Below are 20,667 nucleotides of genomic sequence, written 5' to 3' on the forward strand. Positions count from 1 at the left end.
AGTGGTGCAGGTGGGAATTCCTACGGCTCTCTGTTAACAATTTGGCAATCTTGAACTGCTTACGTTGAGATGAAATTATCTACCCATAGATTAATAAATGTAGAAATGCATAATGGTGTTAAGTTCTACCTACTTCAGATAAGCATAGTAATAAATACATTTTACGTGTGACCTGAAGTTGAGAGATAAGACTCTGAGGGTTACTTGATTTGCGGGCTAGGAACCACCTGTACTAGATTCTCAGCTGGCTCAGTGGTAAAGAAGCCGCCTGCCAATGAAGGAGACACTAGCGACACGGGTTTGATCCCTGGGTCAGGAAGATCCGCTGGAGTAGGAAAATGACAACACGCTCTAGTATTCTTGCCTGGAAAATCCCACAGACAGAGGAGCCTGGTGGACTACAGTCCATGGGGTCCCAAAGAACAGGACACAACTCAGCAACAACAACAGAAGCACTGACTGGGGCGAGGCTATGGGGTATAAAGTAGGTTAATGGTTCGCAAAGTGGAGCCCCGACCAGCAGCAGCTGCACCACCTGGGGAAAGCGTTAGAAATGCAGATCCTTGGGCCACGCTGAATTCGAAACGCTGGAAACTTATTTTCAGAATCCCCCCCAGGTGACTCCGATGCATACAAGAGTCTGAGAGCGACTGGCACTCCTTTTTGGTAGTTTGTTCCTTTTTAACATTTTTAGCCTCACCCTGCGGCATATGGACCTTAGTTCCCCTTGGTCCTGCTGCATTGGAAGTTTAGCCACTGGATTGCCGGGGAAAATCCTGATTCCTGTGTTCCATCTGTGTTAAAAGGTGATTTAATACCTCTGTGCATCGATTTGCATGATTGTAAAATGCAAATTGGCTTCCCAGATAGCTCAGTGGTAAAGAATTCGCCTGCTGAGGCAGGAGACACAGGAGACGCTGGTTCTATGCCTGGGTCAGGAAGATTCCCTGAAGGAGGAAATGGCAACCCACTCCAGTATTCTTGCCTGGGAAATCCCATGGAGAGAGGAGCCTGGTGGGCTGCAGTCCCTGGGATCTCAGAGTTGGATGAGACTAAGCACACAGAAAAATGCAAATAGTAGAACCTGTCATAGCTTGCTGTGCAGATTCATGTAAAGTGCTTAGAAAAATAAGCACCCCAAAGTTCACCATTAATATACTATTATTTCAATCCTGTCCTCTTCTTTCTCATTGTTGTAGTTCAGTCACTGAGTCGTGTCCGACTTTCTGTGACCCCATGGACTGCAGACAGACCAGGCTTCCCTGTCCTTCACTACCTCCCCGAGCTTCCTCAAATTAATGTCCATCAAGTTGGTGATGCCATCCAACCATCTCATCCTCTGTCGCCCCATTTCCTCCTGCCTTCAACGTTTCCCAGCATCAGGGTCTTTTCTTCGCATCAGATAGCCAAAGCATTGGAGCTTCAGCTTCAGCATCAGTCCTTCAAGTGAATATTCAGGGTCAATTTCCTTTAGGATAGACTGGCTGGATCTCCTTGCAGTCCAAGGGACCCTCAAGAGTCTTCTTCAGCACCACAGTTTGAAAGCATCAATACTTTGGCACTCAGCCTTCTTTTTTTTTTTTTTTTTTTGAACTTGGATGTGAAAAACAACCATTTATTTGCTGCAAACTCCACTGTTTCACACCTTTTAAAATATGAGTTAGGAGTAAGTTGAACAACTATGTCTTGAATAATGTGTTTCAGATTTGATTTAACCAATTCAAACAATTACTGACTTAAAGAAGAATGGGATCACTTTTTATGTGCCAACACAGACGGCAAAATAGGTGCAGGTGAACACTTATGACATCTGAATCCGAAAAAATAAAAAAATGTTTTGAGAAATTTAGGTACAGAAATAATACTAAAAAAATTCCAAGGAATATGACTTTATAATTTCAGATAGTAATTCTTCTAACTGAAATGACAATAGCTTCAGTTTAAACCAACTTCACATAATTTGTTGTCAGGGTTTGGCATTAAACTGGTATTCAAGAAATATTTGTTTGAGGGTGAAGAAAGGATTTTTGCTCTTTGTTTTAAAAGTCTGCATGGACTGGAAGGTGGCCTCTGTGGGCTTCTAAAGTAAAACAAAATAGTAAAATAAAAAAACCCCAAAAAACAACACTTCACCCTCTTTCACAGGCTCTATTTCTTGTCTTTCTTTTATTCCCTCCTTGGTAGTTCATTCAACTTTCCCAAGCCTCTTATTATGAAGATTCTAGCAGCTTTGTTTCAAGAATGCTAGTCATATGGCTGACTCAGATTTCTGTGGCCTAGATTTTATGAGAGCTTTTTCTTTTTTTTCCAGTGGTATTATATTGATGCTATGTGTCCATTTAACTTAAGCCATAGACTGTATTGTATTAATTTAGTACTGAGTCCATACTCATGTTCAATTAGTCACTGTTTTTTAAGTTGTTTTTTTTTCTTTTTTAAATTGCTGTATAGTTGATTTACAACGTTAAGATCCCACCCTGTGGCATGTGGGATCTTAGTTCCTCAATCCCGGGTGGAACCCACACCCCCTGCATTGGAAGGCGAAGTCTTAACCACTGGACCACCAGGGAAGTCCCTAGTCACTGTTAACTTAGATTCCCAAGGTTGTTAAGTTAGATTCCCAAGGTTGGCCAAAGCCCTACTTGGTTGAGGGGAAATGCTAGTCCTTCCTTCCAGGCAATCCCTCTTTCTTTCTTTGGGTTTAAAAACTTATTGCCATCACGGTTTGGTTTTATGGGTTTCTACAACTGAAAAAAAAGCACTCATCAACTGACGACTTCAGGTCAGACTTAATGAATAAAGGATACACCCATTCCAGCTTCAGTCTCTTGGTTGGCAGTTCTACTTTTGCTTCCAAATTGTAAGAATCCACTTGATCTTTGGGCATGTACATGGTAACAGGGCGTCCACGAAGAAACATTTTTACATATCCTTCTTCTGTGCTGAAGACTGGCTCCTTGGGTTTGCTTTCACTGTTCTTTTTGCCACTGGAAGAACTGCTGGTGGATCCCGTGCGGTTCCGGTTTCCTTTGGAATCCCCATAGCTTTCCCTTCGACCGCCAGGAGACACCCGTTCGGAAGAGCTGGTCCTCTTGATGGTACTTTTGGTTGTGGCGGGCGCAGCGGCTTCTCTCCTGGCCCCCGGCAGGGCTGGCAGGGAGCCGCTGGCTTTCTTTGGTACCACAGCGCCGTTGTTGACGGTGGTTCTTAAAGGCAAGGTCTGCACCAGTGGTCTTGCTTTGGTCGGTCCTTTCCTGTTGAGCACCGCCTGCTGCTCCTCGGTGATGTTCAGCCTCCGAACCACATCGGCGAGAGCCGACTTGAGCAGCTGGATGTCGTCCTCCTGCATCTGGACTCGCTGCTCCAGGGAGGCGATGCGGTCTGTCACCTCCATGCTGCTGGCAGCAGAAGCGCTGTCATCGTTGCAGAACTGGAGCAGCGAGGACGTGTCGTACAGACTGCTGTAGCTCGAGAAGCCGTCCTCCATGCTGAGGCCGCCGGGCAGCGCCCGCTCCCCCGGCCCGGCCGCGCCGCCGCCCGCTCACCCCCACACTGGCACTCAGCCTTCTTTATGGTCCAACTCTCACATCCATACATGACTACTGGAAAAACCATAGCTTTTACTATACTGACCTTTGTCAGCAAAATAATGTCTCTGCTTTTTAATACTCTGTCTAGGTTTGTAATAGCTTTTCTTCCAAGGAGTAAGCATCTTTTAAGTTCATGGCTGCAGTCACTGTCCTCAGTGATCTTGGAGCCCAGGAAAATAAGATCTGTCACTGTTTCCATTTTTCCCCTTTTTGCCATGAAGTGATGGGACCAGATGCCATGATTTTCATTTTTTGAATGTGGAGTTTTAAGCCAGCTTTTTCACTCTCCTCTTTCACCTTCATCAGGAGATTCTTTAGTTCCTTTTTGCTTTCTGCCATTAGGGTGGTATCATCTGCACATCTGAGGTTATTGATATTTCTCCCGGCAGTCTTGATTCCAGCTTGAGCTTCATCCAGCCCAGCATTTCACATGATGTACTCTGTATATGTAAAATAAGCAAAGTGACAATATGCAGCCTTGACGTACTCCTTTCCCGGTTTTGAACCAGCCTGTTGTTCCACGTCCAGCTCTAACTCTGCAGGTTTCTCAAGAGGTGGGTCAGGGATGGACGAGTTTGTGGAAAGTTCATTTCAAGAGCTCAGGCTGGAGGCGCTCAGTGGATCTGAAGCCCGAGTCTGGGACTCCCTGCCCTCACCACCCTCCCTGCCCACAGCACAGGGTCTGGCGGCAGTTACAAGGCCAAAACAAAAGCTTATAAATACCTACAACACACCTCTGCCCCCACAGAAGCACCCCCATTCCTGGAGAGGAGACAGAGCACTTTTGGGCTGGGGAGATGTCAGATGCACAGTGCCTGGCATAGGAACAAGAAAAAAAATGGGAAAATGAAAGCACTGGCTCTCCTGGGCTGCTGCCCACACACCCAGTTACTGGCTAGTGAAAAGATGGCCCGTATGGCTAGTTAAAAATAATCCTCCTGCTGCCAGCAGGTCAAGCAGAGTCAATCCAGAGGACTGGGAATGGGCCAAAGGAGGTGCAAATGTGCATTCAGTTAACCTGGTTTAGGAAACTGATTCATTTGTCTTGTGCAGACTCTTCACTGTGAGGCCTCTGTGGCCTTACAGGGTAGAGTTTAATTGATCATTGACTTTCCTGGTTAAGAAAACCGCACAGACCTGTTAGCAGAGCCTGCCTTAAAAAAAAAAAAATGCAGCTTTTGTTATAACGGGCTGTATGTGAGAGCCAATTCAGTGCAGTGGGAAGTAAAGAAAGATGAGATTCAAAACATCTGGGTTCTAGGCCTGCTTCTTTCAAGATTGAGGTTTAGTCTATCTCTTCAAACCCCAGGCTCCCCATCTTCTACAGAGCTGGAGTTGGACCCCCTAGCCAGGAGGCATGTGAAGACAATATTAAATAATTTTATTACTTCTGCTTTCACTAGGAAGTCTCAATGTGGTGATAGCCTGTCTTCAACACCTCTTTAATCATGCTTAAATCTCCCTTTTCTGTGTCAACAGTATCCGGCACGAATTCATAAAAGTATAGTGTTTCTATTTTATTTGTTCCCGTGCCTTGTGGAAAGAAGTGGTGTTGATTTTCTATTTGTAGATTGGGGGTGATATCAAATCTCCCTGTAAAATTTGTTTGCTGAAACCCGACTGAAGAGAAAGATTAAGGAACAGTGCATGAATAAATATTAAGTAATCGCAACAACCATTTAAATTTTGGGCAAAAGTGGCTGAAGCACAAACCCTCCTCCACTCATACCAGTCTCTGGATCCGGGTCTGCATTTTCCCCTAGCGTCCGAGGGCCCGGGAGACGTGGCCCGCCCTCTAGCCCCGCCCCCAGCCCGGCACACGTTCCATAAGCCACGCCCCGAGCGCCCCTCGCCGCTCTCGCTCCGCCCCTCGGCCTCCTCTTCGGCCGCTGAGGCGCGGCGCTCCGCGGCGGCAAGATGGCGGCGCAGGCGCAGGCCCAGGCCCGTGATGGTGGTGCGCAGCTAGCAGGACCCACGGCAGAGGCCGACCCCCTGGGCCGCTTCACGTGTCCCGTGTGCCTGGAGGTGTACGAGAAGCCGGTGCAGGTGCCCTGCGGACACATGTAAGTGGCGGGTTGGGGCTCGGTCGGGGTGGTGGTGGGGAGGGGGATTCTTCTGACTGGGAGGAAAATGGAGCTGAGGAGTGAGGCCCCAGCAGGAAGGGTCCCCGGGCGGGGGCGGGAGCGGGAGGCCTGGCCTCGAGGCGCGTCTCCGCGGGGCTCCCTGGGGCCCGTGGACGTCGGCGGGGCGCTCTTCTCTTCCGCCCCGCTTCCTCCCTAGCGTCCGACTCTTCCGTTGAGCGCCCGCTGTGTCCCGGCCCTCCTCGCACGCGTGATGGCGGAGTGGCACCCTGCTGGGGGGTTGGTGGAACCCGAGGCCCGCCGGGTCCCCGTGAGTATAGGCTGCCCGTGGCCCCTCGGTTAGGCTGTGTTCTGTGCCCGGCTCTGCCCGGCAGTTCCGATGTGCTCGGAAGTTGGAGAAACGGTCGACTGGACCGAAAGGACAAAAGGGGAGTCCTGAAGTAGACCTGACCCGTCTGCCCTTCACGGGAAAGGGGTCGGGAGCTGGCAGGTAGCAGTTGTCAGCGTTGCCACGGGCGTACGAGGTTTGTTGCGCTGTGTTTGAAATTCAGAGCCTCCATACTGCTTAGAGACTGCTTATGAGGACGAAAAGAGCTTTTGTGAGAATGTCCAGTGACAGGCTCTGGGGTGGGCTTTGAGAATGGGCCAAATTTGAATGGAAGCCTTGCTCCATCAGACCCGCAAAACGGCTGAGTGGAAAGAAGTGTAGAAAGTGTGGCTGCCCGCCTCTTGCTGCTGGGGGTTGGATTTTGCCCTGTGGCCTCCCCCAGCGCTTCTCACCGTGGGCATCGCTTGGGGTTGGTGTTGGGGCCCCTCCGTTGGGTGGGAGGCACAGCAGGCACCTGCTGGGCGTTCTTGTTCCTGAAGCAGTCCTGCAGGGGGAGGGACGTGGCAGCCATTTTGCAGGTGAGGGCACCGAGGCTCCCTCAGGGCCGGCTCACCATTGTCTGCTCTCCGCTGATGGACCGCGGGTGTCTGCCTGCCCAGGGCTCATCAGCCACCCGGATGCTTTTTTGCTCCTACAAGGACACCAAACTCTTTCTAGCTTCAGGCTCTTCCTGCTTGCAGTTCGATTAGCCTGGAAGTCTTCTTGCCCCTTCAGCCCCTCCCCCGTCACCGCCCCAGATCCTTTCCAGACTTCAAGGCCCAGTTCTGGTAACCTCCCTTGTCACTCTCCCTATTTCAGTTACCTCCCTGCTTCTCTTCGGAGGACTCCTCCTCGTGCCTTTCAGAGCGCAAAACTTAGGGCTCTTGAGGGCAGTGTTTTGCACCTCTTTCTGTCCCAAGTGCCCAATGTAGTGTCTGAGCAACTATCTTCCAATCTTATATTCAACTAGCTAAAAAATACTTGTATACACACTATGTGCCAGATTGGGGAACATCCTAAGAAACAAGGTGATTCTGCCCTCAGAGTTAACAGTCCACTAAGTTGATGATAAATAAACACTAGGCGTGTTCAGACCCTTGTCAGTCAAACTCATTGTCCACTGAGAAAGTATTACAGAGATAAAGCCTGTGTGAGTGGGGACGGGGGAGTGATCAGGTGAAGGCCTCATTAACTAAGAAACTGGTGAAAGCACACTTTGTGAGAGTTGAAGTGGCCCCTAGATAGCTTTCAAGTTGAATCCTCTTTTCTGTGAATCGGCCCTCTTTAGGTTTACCTAATTTGGGATTACTTCAGTGGATTTAATTTACATTTAACACTATAAAGAGACTTGACCCAGCACAGTTTACCAACTAAAGAGCAGTGAAATTTGAGGTTTCCTTGAGCCAGGTGGACCTTTCCAAGGTCAGAGGTCAAGGGGCAGTACTGATACTCAAACCTTGGCTCTTATCTATACTCACCATACTAGCTCCACGTGTACATCAGTTCGATGCTGATTGAAAACAGATGGTGGGATCTCTGTGAGGGCCCCCACATCTCCCTTAGCTCCCACTGAGTGCTTTTTGCTCTGCCTGGTTGATTTTTGCTACCTTTTGTGTGTGAAAACAGCATCACTGCAGCTCCAGCTGCATGGGGCATTGAGTTCTTATAAAATTTTATTTCAGGCCCTGAATTTACATCCCTCTCCACGTTAGTGGAGTATAGCTGGAGACTGGCAGGTGGTTGGGTGCCCAAGAGAAGGACTTGTCTAGGAGCATTATAACAGGAAGGGTGGGGCATCTAGAAGGCTGAAAAAGGCCCATCAGTAGGAAATGGAAACTGAAAGCCAGACCAACATTGTTTACTTGCTAAGTCATGTCCGACTCTGCGACCATATAGACTGTACCCCTCCACGCTCCTCTGTGCATTGGATTCTCCAGGCAAGAATACTGGAGTGACTTGCCATTTCCTTCTCTAGGTGATCTTCCCAACCCAGGAATCGAGCCTGTGTCTCCTGGATTGGCAGGCAGATTCTTTACCACAGAGCCACCAGGGACGTCTGTCCAAGATACAGGGGCCATTTAAAAGCAAGCTTGTTTGTTAGGCATGACAGGCAGAGTGGCTTGTGAACATTGATCTCTGAGTCACAGCTAAAACCGCATTAACATCTAGCTAAATGACAAAAAGGTAGAAAACTTTTAGAGACAGTAAAAAATATATATATACAGATTACCTTTGATTATATATCCAGAGTTCTTCCTGGCAGATTTTGTTATCTTGCCTTAGATCTCTGAGGTTGCAAGTGCAGCTGGGCTACTTTCATGCCTCGTTATTCCTTCTTTCTCTGTACCTTATCTCAGTATTACCACCTGTCTAGGCTTCAGATGTACAGAAAGTTGGTCATCTTTAACTTCTTTTCTTTTCCAAATTCAGTAAATTTGGAAAGTCCTCCTGAATCCACCCCTGAATCATTTCCTGAATTCTTTATTGCCTCAGTCAGGCCCTCATGATCTCTTGCCTTCGGCCATCTATTTGGTTTCTTTTCTTATCTAAAAAAAAAAAAAAAACCTGACAACTCTATTGTCCATGCTAATCCCAGAGTTATGTTTCTAAAACTTGATTTTGGTTTGGTTGATACCTCACTTTAAGTACCTGGGGCTTATGAGGCAGAGTGGTAAATATGCACGATGCATGTAAGGAAATAGAAGTCCAGGGGCCTGAAATATTCTTCCCCTCCTCTACCGCTGAACTCTTCTAAGGCTCTTTCATGTATGCTGTCTGAAGTCTAACCACTACTGTCTTTCTCTGGTTACAGCTGGCTGCTCTTGACTTTGTGTTTCCATAGTGCTTTGCATTCACCTCTGTTGATGGCTGCTCCTGCTTTATGGTGCATTTCATATGTGCTAGACACTGTCCTAAGAGTCCACTATACATAATCCATCCTCCCTAAATTCTAGAGGTAGGTACTGCAGTCTCCACAGAAGAGAAACTGAAGTTTGGGAAACCCCAGCAAGATCCCTCAGTGGCCAGGACTAAGGACTGAAGACTGTGCCATAGCACCTTCTGCCATGTGTCATGATAGTTTGCGTTTATTTTTGCTGTTGGACCTGTGTTCTTTGCAAGGAACACTGCCCACCTCCCCGATCCTACCGCCACCGTTTTTCTTGCCCAGAAGGACTGAATCAAGAGCAGAGAGCGAGTAGTTTTTAATTCATTATCCATTGATGTCATTTTGAAAAGTTTGTCCATTTTTGTTGTTTTGTCTCCACGATGCATGACGCAGGTTCTCTGTATGTCTTGTTCTAGCTTTTGCTCTGCATGCCTGCAGGAATGTCTGAAGCCGAAGAAGCCTGTCTGTGGGGTGTGTCGCAGCACTCTGGCACCTGGCGTCCGAGCTGTGGAGCTCGAGCGGCAGATTGAGAGCACAGAGACTTCTTGCCATGGCTGCCGTAAAAATGTATGTGGAAGTGAAACGGAAGAGTCAGTGTCTTTCTGTAAGATGGGTAAAACATAGAGCTGTTGCCACCTTGTTTCTGAACTTAGAGCGTGACTAAGTGACTAACAGCACATGTGCATGCTGGCTGTCTGTGGCCATGGCCGTGCTGTTGCATTTTAGTAAGCTGATTGGTTGTGTGGTTTGGTTTTTTTCTTTTAAAGAGTTGGTTTAGCATATTACATAGCTTAGCTTTGAAAGCCATAGAAATCAGTTATCCCAATTTTTTTTCTGTAACAGACCCATTTTTCCCAAAGCAGCATACACAAATTTAATTAGAATATGACAGTGATATTTCTCCATTTTTTAAAATATAAAATGAAGTCAGTGCCTCAAAGTTACCTGCTGCAGTGAGTTTGAGGGGAAATTTTGTGATGTATTTTACTACAGACGTAAAACTTGTTCAGCTTTTGGCACTTGGCAAATAGGAATTGTAGTACAAAGGTCAGTAAGAAGACATTTGATAATAGCGATGTCCAGTATTTGAAATGCATCCATGTTCTTTTTTTGTATGACCATATTAGAGTCAAGAATGTTTATTTTAAAATAATTATAACTGCACAGGAGAAATACTATTTTATTTTCCAAAGAGATATATGCAGAATTATTGGGTTTTAAATAATTGTGATTTCATTAATTCCAGACAGCACAAATATATAAATTAATGTAGGCTTGTTCTCCACTCCGGAGATTACCTCTTTAAAAATACTTCAATTTAGAAGGCTGCAAAACATTTTTCTGCTCTCTGACAAACACAGGTGTGGGTTTTATACAAACATAGATGTAGGATTTTTACAAAATAGGATCCTACTATAATATATATTTCTACAGCTTCTTTACACTTTTGAAAAGTTTTTTTCACCTCCTGACTTATCAGACATCCTTGCATGTCAGTTTCATTACTTTAACACTTTAGTGTGAGCAGCCATAGACTGGATGTCCCTTTACCGTTTTCTCCTTTCAGAGTGATTTAGCACTAGGAGTACACAGTGGCTGTAGTTCTGAATAGAGCTATTTCCCATCCCCTTTAACTGGGAGCTCTTTGACTGGCAGCTTGAAGTCAAGTTCTTTAGCTGGAGATAAGACAGACAGAAGCATCATGGTAAGCCAGAGTGCAAGTACTGAAACATATTTTTCCTTACAGTTTCTTTTGATTTAGAAACTTAAGATACTGAAGTAAAATTTCTTGTTACTTCATCTTACTTTTAAAAGAATTTCCTGTATGCTTTTGACTTTCATTGTAAAGATTAGTGGTTATATTCTATTTCCAAGTGTATTCTACCTCCAGAAATGTTTATCTTCCTTCTACCTCATTTTTCATTCCTTAATTTTTTTTTCTCTTTTTAGAACACCTATGATGAAACACTCTACTCTGGGCTTTCTTTTGTCTTTCTGTGTTGCAAAGACTAGATTTTATTAATGAAGTAGAATTCAGAATCTGATTATTATTATTTTTTTTTTGGTAAGAAGTTCATTTATCACAATCTGGTGACAGAATATTATTGTTTAACTAGGATTACTGGCCTTTATCCCTTTTATGTAAATCATCACTTTTCTCTGCTGCACTTATAATGGAATATGGTTCTTGGCATGCTGAAAGGAGACTAGTTTAAGTGTTGGGGTAGAAAACTTTAGACACTTCACTGGGTTTAGAGTGTCTCTGTGAGCAGAGAGCATATCATGAATAAAACAAACCTCTCCGAGGGTGCTTTTCGAGTGGAGGCAGATATCCTGGTTTGCTCAAGTAAAACATCAGCCTTGATACTAATAGAAACCCTGCAAAAAAAAGTCAGAGTTTCAGTCCCTTCAGTGGAGCCAGGAGTCTCGTGAGGTTCTTTGCCTCGCCAGGGCAGTATAGGTCTAGTTTACGTCTTGCCTTTGCTTTGGGACTATGTTGGATTGGGTACAAGATCCCAGCTAACTTGTGGGCTCCGATTCTTCCCACCTAAGTTCTTCCTGTCCAAGATCCGGGCACATGTGGCTACCTGTTCCAAATACCAGAATTACATCATGGAAGGTGTGAAGGCCACCACCAAGGACGCGTCTCTTCAGCCAAGGTAAATGGTTCTATCACTCTCTTCGGTGGATGTCTTTCTTCATGAGTTTTGGAAAGCAGAGGTGTAATTGTTAGGCTGGTGTAAGTTTTTGTTTTGGGGTGGTTATGGAGGGCTCCCATGTTCACTTTAAATGCGGGCTAGACTGTTACTTTCAAAACATGTGACCTGACTCAGAGGATCACCAGAATCCCCGTCCTGACACATCGAGTGAACTTTGCTCCTTGGGGAGGGGACAGTGGTTGAGATTGTGTGGGAAGGTACTCACAGAGAAGTTTCTTCTTTTTTCCTGCCTTTCATCTTCCAGAAGTGTCCCAAACCGTTACACTTTTCCTTGTCCTTACTGTCCTGAGAAGAATTTTGATCAAGAAGGACTTGTGGAACACTGCAAGTTATCCCATAGCACGGACACCAAATCTGTGGTAAGAGAAAACTTGAGTTGTTTTGTTTTGTGGGTTTTGTTTAAATTTTTATGGGGGAGAAAGTCAAACTTTACAAAAAGTTACAGGATTAGTTAATGAACTCTAATGTACCCTTCAGGTGGACTCACAGATTAAATTTTTACCATATTCGCTTAACCATACTCTGTATACATATTTTGTGCTAGCATTTGAGAGTAGGTTACAGATACCATGACCCTTTGCCCCTAAATACTTTAGCACGTATCTCCTAGGAAGAAGTATATCTTCTTAGAAAACCACATTTTTTGTGTGTTTTAATTTTCACACTCAGGAATCGTCATATTGATACAAGCTAATACCTTATCTGCAATTCATGTTTAAATTTTAACAGTAGAAATGTCCTTCAAGGCAATTTTCCCCAGCCCACAGATCCTGGATCTGTGTTATATTTGAATGTTGAGTCTCTTTAGTCCTCAGTTTTTCTTTCTTTCATGACCTTGACATTTTCTAAAGAGGGTGGGCCACCTGTTCTGTAGCTTGTCCTTCAGTTTGGGTTTGTCTGTTTCTTCATGATTACATGATTACATACTCTATCCTCTTCGTACACATCACGGAAGTCAAGTGACGTCCATTGCTCCCATTGTTGGTAATGTTAATTTGGATCTCCTGGTGTCTGCCAAGTGTCTACATAAAGTTGCTGTTTTCCATTTGAATAGCTTCTTCATAGTTGTGGAGAAAGAGGATTTAGATGGAAGTATTAGGAAAGTGCTTATCAGTCTTTGACATTTAATTTAAATATCTAGGCTGACATGTGGTTTTCTTAAAAAAAAAGAAAAGTTCAAATTTGGTCCATCTCAGCAGTGTTACCCTACCCTCTTAATATAATTGCCAGACGGGGTCTTAATACAACTGTCTCTCTAGTTTCATTTCTATTTTCCCATTTATTTTATGCCCCAAAGCCAAGTTTTCGGCTGCTGCTTCAAGATGTTTTAGTTACAGTTCTTAATAACTAATTACTGATTCAAAGAGCAAATGAGCTTAGACACAGATACACAGCCACCACCACCTGCCCCCACTACCCATTTTCCATTTTAAAGTTAGCCAGGTAAACTCAACTATGTTGCTAATTATGAAAACTAAAACGGAAAAAAAAACTAAAACGGATGTTAAATCAAATGACAGAGATACTTTCATTCATTTCCTGCCACCATCTTCCCTGCACTCATTTCTGGAAGCCCACAAATGCTACCCACGCTAAGTGGATGAAGCTGGTTAATGCAAAACCAGTACTGGAACCCAGTATCCTGGCACTTAAACCAGTTCTATCTTCACGGCATCAGAGGCACCTCTGTGGGCTACCCAGTGGCTTCTGAGTAGTGCTCACTGTGTGTGTGGAAAGTACCAAATTGTGTCACCCAGGCACATTTCTAGCTTTCGATCGGAAGTATGACTCATGCATGTCCTCCTTTCTTGTCCCCCCTTTGATGCCAGTGACGGCGCATTCTGCACACTGTAACCGACGTCTCTGACATCGATTTCACATCAGTACACGTGGATCGGATTCTTTTTTAATGAGCTGCCAGTTTTCCATTACTGGTCTGTACCATGATTTAACTGGTCCCTTATTGACAAATGTCAGGACTGGATATTAATTTAAGGACTCAAAATTTAAATACTGGATATTAATTGCTGCTAAAAAATGGTTGATTGATGGGTGAGATAATAAGTAATATTGTATTTGTAAAGGGAAACACATTTTTAGGACTGTTCTGCAAGAGTTATGGGTGAATTGTATCTTATTTTTAAATGCTTCATTTATTGCTGAAGTAAGTGTGCTACACTTAAATCTAGGTGTTGGGGATAAGGAATAGTTTATTAAATTATTATTTCCTATAGTTCTGAAGTTTTTCATGGTGCATTTGAAAAGATTGCCATGGATTTTGACTCACCTTTGCCTGTATTTTTGTATGTCTGTGAAGTAAAGTCTTAAACTGCCGCCAGTTGAGCCAACTATGCTCCTTTCTCCGGGGCCTGGCGTACAGTGACCGCAGACAGCATCCTCCTTGGTAGTGTGTGCAGCCTGTTGCTTGGATGGGTTGCCCTAAGGGACCTTGAGATGGGCTTTTCCCATGGACATTCCTGTCTGGCCTCATGCTGTTCCCAGTCTAGGCTCCAGACAGGTATGCAGGGTGCCTTTGGAAAGCCCCAAGGCACAGTGGCCAGAGCCCATATTGGCCAAGTCATTATGTCCATCAACACCAAGCTGCTGAACAAGAAGCATGTGATTGAAGCCCTTTTCAAGGCCAAGTTCAAGTTCCCCTGGCCACCAGAAGATCCATATCTTCAAGAAGCAGGAATTTGCTAAGTTTAATGCAGATGAATTTGAAAACCTGGGGACTGAAAAGTGGGCCCATCCCAGATGGCTCTAGGGTCAGCTTCATCCCTAATCATGGCCCCCTGGACAAGGCCTTGTCCCTTCCTCAGTCAAGGCCATCAGTAAGTTCTACTTCCTGACCAAAAAAAAAAAAATTAGTAAAGTCTTAGATACGTATTAATTTGGTCAAAGGTTGAGTATATTCATAATCTTGATAGGTATTGCTAAACTGCTCTGCAGTATCTGATACTACAGCTCAATTTTCTCTCCTTTTCGCCCGTCTTTGGCTTCCTGAAATCCCTCTGATTGCTTCATCTCTTTAAAGCCCTTGCACCTCCCCATTCTGCCCTCCTTCTGCAGAACTCATTAAGGGTCAGTGTTTGAGCCCTTCCCTTCGGACGTCTCCTCCTCAGACTCTGGTCCCGACCGTACTCTGCTCCTCAGCACCAGCTCTTCACTGGAGGAGTCGCCCATCATGTCACATGCTTCTCGTGTCAGCCCCCTTTGTCACCATATCGTCCTTGCAAAGTAAATGGTGACATGCCATTTCCAATCCAGACCACTTATGTCTGGTTCTCCCCCTTCCCACTCCTCTCTGCCTCTCTCCAGGAATTTTCCATCCTAGCCACACTGATTGGCTGTTTGCCACATACTGTTTGTCTTTCCAGTACCTCTGACTCTTCAAAGCCAGAGTCAGCCTCTTGTGTGAAGGCTTTTCACCCTGAGCCCCTTCATCTGAACATTTACTTTATAAAAATAGCGTGTAAAAAAAAAAAAAAAATACAAAACAAAAAATAGCGTGTAAGACCATGTTACTTCTTGGGATGTTGCTCACCTGTCATTTCCTTGGTTTTCTTGGTGCTTTTATTACCATTTTGCCCACTGGGTTGGAAGGCTCCATCTGGGCCCCTCATGGTCTGACACGCTGACACCCTGTTCTCTACTTAGTAGGGGTTTAGAAACGGATGGGATCATGGCTTAAGCCTTTCCCCACCACCCACACCCTGCCCTGCCTGTTTGTCAGCAGGAGACTGATGATGTCTTCTGGGAAGTGAATGTGCCCTTGAGGGTGTGACAGGTGCTGGGCCAGGAGTCAGGAAAGCTGTCCTGGAAGAAAGGTGACCGGACACAGTCCACAGAGGGCTGATGTCTGCTCAGGTGCCAAGTGCCTAAACCAGTCCCTAACACTGTGCTGCTTTGCCGGAAGGTGTGTCCCATATGTGCCTCGATGCCCTGGGGAGACCCCAACTACCGCAGCGCCAACTTCATCGAGCACCTGCAGCGCCGGCACCAGTTCTCCTACGACACCTTCGTGGTGAGTCTGCGGCCCGGGCTCTGATTCCTAACCACCACCCGGCGGGCCGCACGGCTCCCTCCCTCCATCCTCTGACCTGAGAACTGCAGGCCCCCGGGGGGCGGGGGGGTTGTCACTGACGTGATGGGCTCCCTGGGATGACAGCTCTGTGGCATTTAAGGAAATAGCCACTTCCTTACATTTGTATCCACTTTCTTCATATGTGGCTTCTAGCTGTTACAGAACCTGGTTTGGGATCCTTAAGCTCAGAAGCCCATGGGTCCAGGCAAGTCATGGAAGTGATTCTCCTAGGGAGTTACAAGCTGGACAGTGTATATGACTCATAATGCTGCCAGCAACTCCAGCTGATTGGGGCGGAGCCCGGCACTGTGTTGCCAGGTTCCTTCCTGCCCCAATACCAAGAAGCTGGAAATGCAGAATTTCATGTGAAGTGTCCCACATTTATTTCTTAAAGTCCTTCAGGTCAAATCAAACACACTGGGACTTCCCTGGTGGTCCAGTGGCTAAGACTCCATGCTCCCAATGCAGGGGGCCTGGGTTTGGTCCCTGTTCAGGGAACTAGATCCCAAATGCTGCAACTGAATACTCCCCTGTGTGCCATAATGAAGACCCGGTGCAGCCAAATAATTTAATTAAAAAAAAAAAAACAAAAAAAACTAGCCAAACATGGTCATCAAGTTTATATCCTTTCCCAGGAGCTGAGTGGTTTTGAAGGGCACACTGTTGTCTTGGCATTATGGTGACAGAAATCTAGCTAGTTGTCTCAAGTAAACCTTTTATTTACATATATAGGTGTCAGGTTAGGATTTGAGAATAGCATTCAGTCTCAATGGCTGTGTTTCAGGACCTAAGACGGAAAGCATGACTCTTTCCTGAGTTGTCATAAAGAGTAATTTATTCTTGTCCTAATAAAGTATCTGAAATTCAGACCTCAAAATTAGCATCTTTTTGTTAAAGGTGAATACAGTTGCCAAGTCAAGCCCAAGTAGGTAGCTTTGCCTCCTTGAGTCAAAGAGGCTGTTTGCACCCTGGGCACTCCAGCCCTGAGCACCTGGTCTGTGCCAGGCTTCATGCAGGTGCTCGCCGGTCCTCGCTGCCCGCCCGTCTGAGGGAGCCATGGGCATATTCCTGGTCAGAGTGAGGCAGCCGAGGCCCGGAAGTAAAGCAGTTGCCCGGAGTCAGGCAGCCGGCATCGCAGACCGTGCAGCTGGGCCCTGGCCCTTCTCCAGAGCTCTGCTTAGATGGCCCTGCTTCTCCGACCCAAGTGAGTCCTCTCAGCTGCAACAGTTGCTGAGTGTCTGTGTTGTCCGCAGGATTACGACGTGGATGAGGAAGACATGATAAACCAGGTGCTGCAGCGCTCCATCATCGACCAGTGAGCAGGCCCGCCCAGGCTGTGTTCCCCAGCCTCGGCTACGTGTGTGAAACGTGACTCGCCCTCCTGAGTGTGCAGCAGACCTGGCGTGGGCCTGGTGTTCGGGCAGGGTCACTCCGCACGGGGAACGGGCCCCCTGGTCGGGCCCTCCTTCCTTTGGGCTGTGCTCACCTGTGTCGCCTGTCTGGTCTTATGTTGCTCCTCAGCCGCTCGGCGGAGCCTCTGTCTCCTCTCCAGAAGGGAACCCAGCTTACCCGCCCCCCCGGTCCTCCCGTCCTGTGTCGATCTCTCAGGTCCTCCGAGCCAACCAGGACCTTTCCTGGGTCATGAATAGCACAAATGAGACGAGCGTCTCTCTCCTTGTCGAGGGGTCTGTGAGCTCTGGCAATAATGTGTCTCGTGGGTGATGGAGCTGCTCCCGTGCAGTGCGAGTTCCTGTTGGTCGTTGGCAGCAGCTGCCAGAAGCTGGAGTTACCTCATGGGAAACATTTCACAAGTCCCGTTGGAGTGAATGTTCTGAGCTTAACGTGGTCTGATGCTGGAAGTTTTGATGAGTGCTGTTTTCCTACCATTCCTGCACACCCTTAGGAATAACTGGTTCAACCTTAAATGCCTGCATGGTGCCTTTTTAGGGTAAGGTGTAACCACATATTTTTAGTGAAAAGAAGCATTTCTGACTTAGGAAACTTAAACTCCATTTATTACTAAACGAGGAGAAGGGTCAACTTAAGTGAGGTGGGAGGGCCACAGCTTTGGGTTCTGATTTTTTTCAAACTAATAAGTTATTTTCCAATGACTTGTTCATGTTTGCCTCTCTATTTGGGAACCTGCTTACATTCTTGTCCTCGAAGCACAAGAGGAGTCCTCAGATGAGTAAGAAGTTCTGGGGCCCCAGTGGGTACTAGTTCTTTCATCTTTTATTTGGCAACTTAGATTAACCTGAGGGTTGCTTTCCTATCACACACTTTTTCCTTATAAAACTGGTTTCAACACGTCAATCAGTGTGCGAAGACCTACCTTCTGAGGCGGAGGGGTTAGGGGAAGTCCGGCCTCCCCACCTGCTGTCTCTGTGACGAGACCCGCAGGTCAGGAGGTACAGCACACCTCCTGGGAGCAGTTGGTCATGGAAACTGTCTGCCAGAAACTTGCTTTGCTAACAGCTCAAGAAGCTTGAAGTTCACCTTGTTTCACCAGTGTTAATAAATAAGGCCATGGGCTGTCTCATCTGGAGGAGCAGAGCCTCTGGTAGACCAGAAGGTCCTGTATTTAGGTTCAGTTTTCCCTGTTAGACCTCCTGTCTGAATAGGGATATTTTTGCTGGTCAGTGGCTGAAGTTGCAGGTGACCCAGGGCTCTGGGCCTGGACACTGCTGCTGGGGGCCTCATCCTCACTGCCACTGAGATCACGTGTGCTCAGGAACCAGCAGGGACGCGGTCCTGTGGGGGCAAAGTAACTTTCTCTAATGTGCTGTCGCTCGGGAGGGCCCAGGCGTTGTTACAGCTTCTTCACTGTAATTTCTGGAGAAAGTTTGCTCTGACCCTCCTGAAATGAGATCATCTCAGCCTAAGTTTAGAGGGAAATTTAACAAAACCTTCATTTGAGAGAACCTGATGGTGGTCTCACAATGGTACCAAGAAACGGATTTCATTGTATTAAGTGCACTTCATGTATTTCTAATAAGATGACTTTCCAGAAAGTGACATTTGTTATGTTCTGGCTTTTAAAGTGAAATATAAATAAATTTTCATGATTTATCCAGCTGGTACCCTGTAATGCCTGTTGTTACTAACCTCAGTTTGCTGAAGCCTGGGCTTGGGGAGCTTCTGGAAGACTGTTGTGCTTTTTAAGGGGAAATTCTTGTCTGTCACGGGTGAGTCCCGTCTGGCTCTGATGTCAGCTCTGACCCTTCACCAGCTGGCCTTACCGGGCCTGCCTTCTCTGGAGAACAGACCCACCTTCCTGCCACCCTTGTCCCCACCGTCCTCCACCACAGACACACGTTTGGGAGCTCCAGTGAGGCAAGAAGTGACCCTGTTACATGAAACGAGACTTCAGATGCCTTAGTGACAGCCTTAAGACGTCGCAGTAGTGGGTTCCCCATGCGAAGCTCTGAGGTCATGGGCCTATTTTGGTTCTGCACTCTGCCTGTGGCTGTGGGACATCTGGAAAGTACTTCCCCTTCTGAGTTACATAGATTTATGTAGGCTCCTTCTACATGTGTGGCTTCACTGGTGGCTCAGTTAAAGAAGGGGCCTGCAGTGCAGGAGACCTGGGTTCCTTCCCTGGGTCGGGAGGATCCCCTGGAGGAGGCATGGCAACCCACTCCAGTATTCTTGCCTGGAGAATCCTATGGATGAGGAGCCTGGTGAGCTATGGTCCGTGGGGTTGCAAAGAGTCGGACACAACTGAGTGACTAACACTTCCACACCTGTGGAAGTCTGGGAGCTCTACTGAATGTACATTATCAGAATAAATGTTCTGAACATCTATTTGCCTGGAAGCTCACACCTCATTAAATTATCATTTGTGCTATTACTTGTTTTAATGGCTGTCTCCCACATGAAGCTCTAGACGGCAAGGGCCAGACCTGTGTGGTGCGCCACTGTCCTCCATGCTTGGCTCCAAGTAGACTCCATAAATATTGCCAGAATTTAAAGGGAGCCCTTTTACAATGGTACTCCCTTTTCTGTGGTGACTCCAGCTCAGAATTTGGGTGGTAAAAAGAGCCTAAAAGAAGCTGGTGGGGACCTGCCCTGCCCACGCCCTCGATGTCATCCTTGGATGCTCTCAGGGTCCACAGTACCTGCTGAATATCCCATGTGAGGGCTCGGCTGGACGTCATGAGAACAGGAATAACGGCAGTGGTAATCCTCATCCCGGGTTCCTGACATCCCTCAAGTAATTTTTATTTAATCCTCCCTCCTTTAGCTCCCGAAAGGTGACCCAAACCAGGCATTCAGGATACTCCAGAAAAGTCAATCTCATTGAATCCTCTTCCAGCGCTGCAGGAGGGGTGCTGATAGCATTCCCATTACACAGATGATGGAGTAGAGGCTGGGAAGGGTGAGTAATTGACAGTCCGTGGTGCAGCATAGCGGCTTCTCCGGTGGCTCAGGGGTAAAGAATGCGCCTGCCAGTGCAGGAGACTCAGGTTCCGTCCCTGAGTCGGGAAGATCCCCTGGAAGAGGAAATGGCTCCCGACTCCAGCACTTTGCTGGGATAATCCCATGGTCGGAGGAGCCTGGTGGGCCACAGTCCATGGGGTTGCAGGAGAGTCTGACTTAGCAACTGAAGGGCAGCAGCAGTGCCGCTGCTGTTTTCCTCCTCATTCCTGAGACCGTGCAGTGCTCGGCCTCACCCCAGCAGCTCAGCTCAGTTCAGTCGCTCAGGCCTCCCTGTCCGTCACCAACTCCCGGAGTTTACTCATACTCATGCCCATCGAGTCAGTGATGCCATCCAGTCATCTCATCCTCTGTCGTCCCCTTCTCCTCCTGCCCCCAATCCCTCCCAACATCAGGGTCTTTTCCAATGAGTCAGCTCTTCCCATAAAGTGGGCAAAGTACTGGGGTTTCAGCTTCAGCATCAGTCCTTCCAATGAACACCCAGGACTGATCTGCTTT

At 46.8% G+C, this 20,667-nt stretch overlaps 1 protein-coding gene and 1 non-coding gene across 2 annotated transcripts; both read left to right on the forward strand.

Moving 5' to 3' along the window:
• Positions 1 to 5,459: 5,459 nt before the first annotated feature.
• On the forward strand, positions 5,460 to 18,805 carry RNF114 (ring finger protein 114). The gene is made up of 6 exons (XM_043883072.1): positions 5,460 to 5,653; positions 9,342 to 9,492; positions 11,479 to 11,585; positions 11,890 to 12,004; positions 15,565 to 15,672; positions 16,986 to 18,805. Exons 1-6 carry the CDS (start codon positions 5,508 to 5,510, stop codon positions 17,049 to 17,051), a joined length of 693 nt encoding a protein of 230 aa, XP_043739007.1. The 5' UTR covers positions 5,460 to 5,507; the 3' UTR covers positions 17,052 to 18,805.
• LOC122682311 lies at positions 13,975 to 14,105 on the forward strand. Its single transcript, XR_006337327.1, has one exon. It is a non-coding gene; the product is annotated as a small nucleolar RNA SNORA70 (small nucleolar RNA).
• Positions 18,806 to 20,667: the final 1,862 nt, after the last annotated feature.

The sequence above is a fragment of the Cervus elaphus genome, chromosome 23 (assembly GCF_910594005.1).
Source record: "Cervus elaphus chromosome 23, mCerEla1.1, whole genome shotgun sequence".
Classification (NCBI taxonomy): domain Eukaryota; kingdom Metazoa; phylum Chordata; class Mammalia; order Artiodactyla; family Cervidae; genus Cervus; species Cervus elaphus.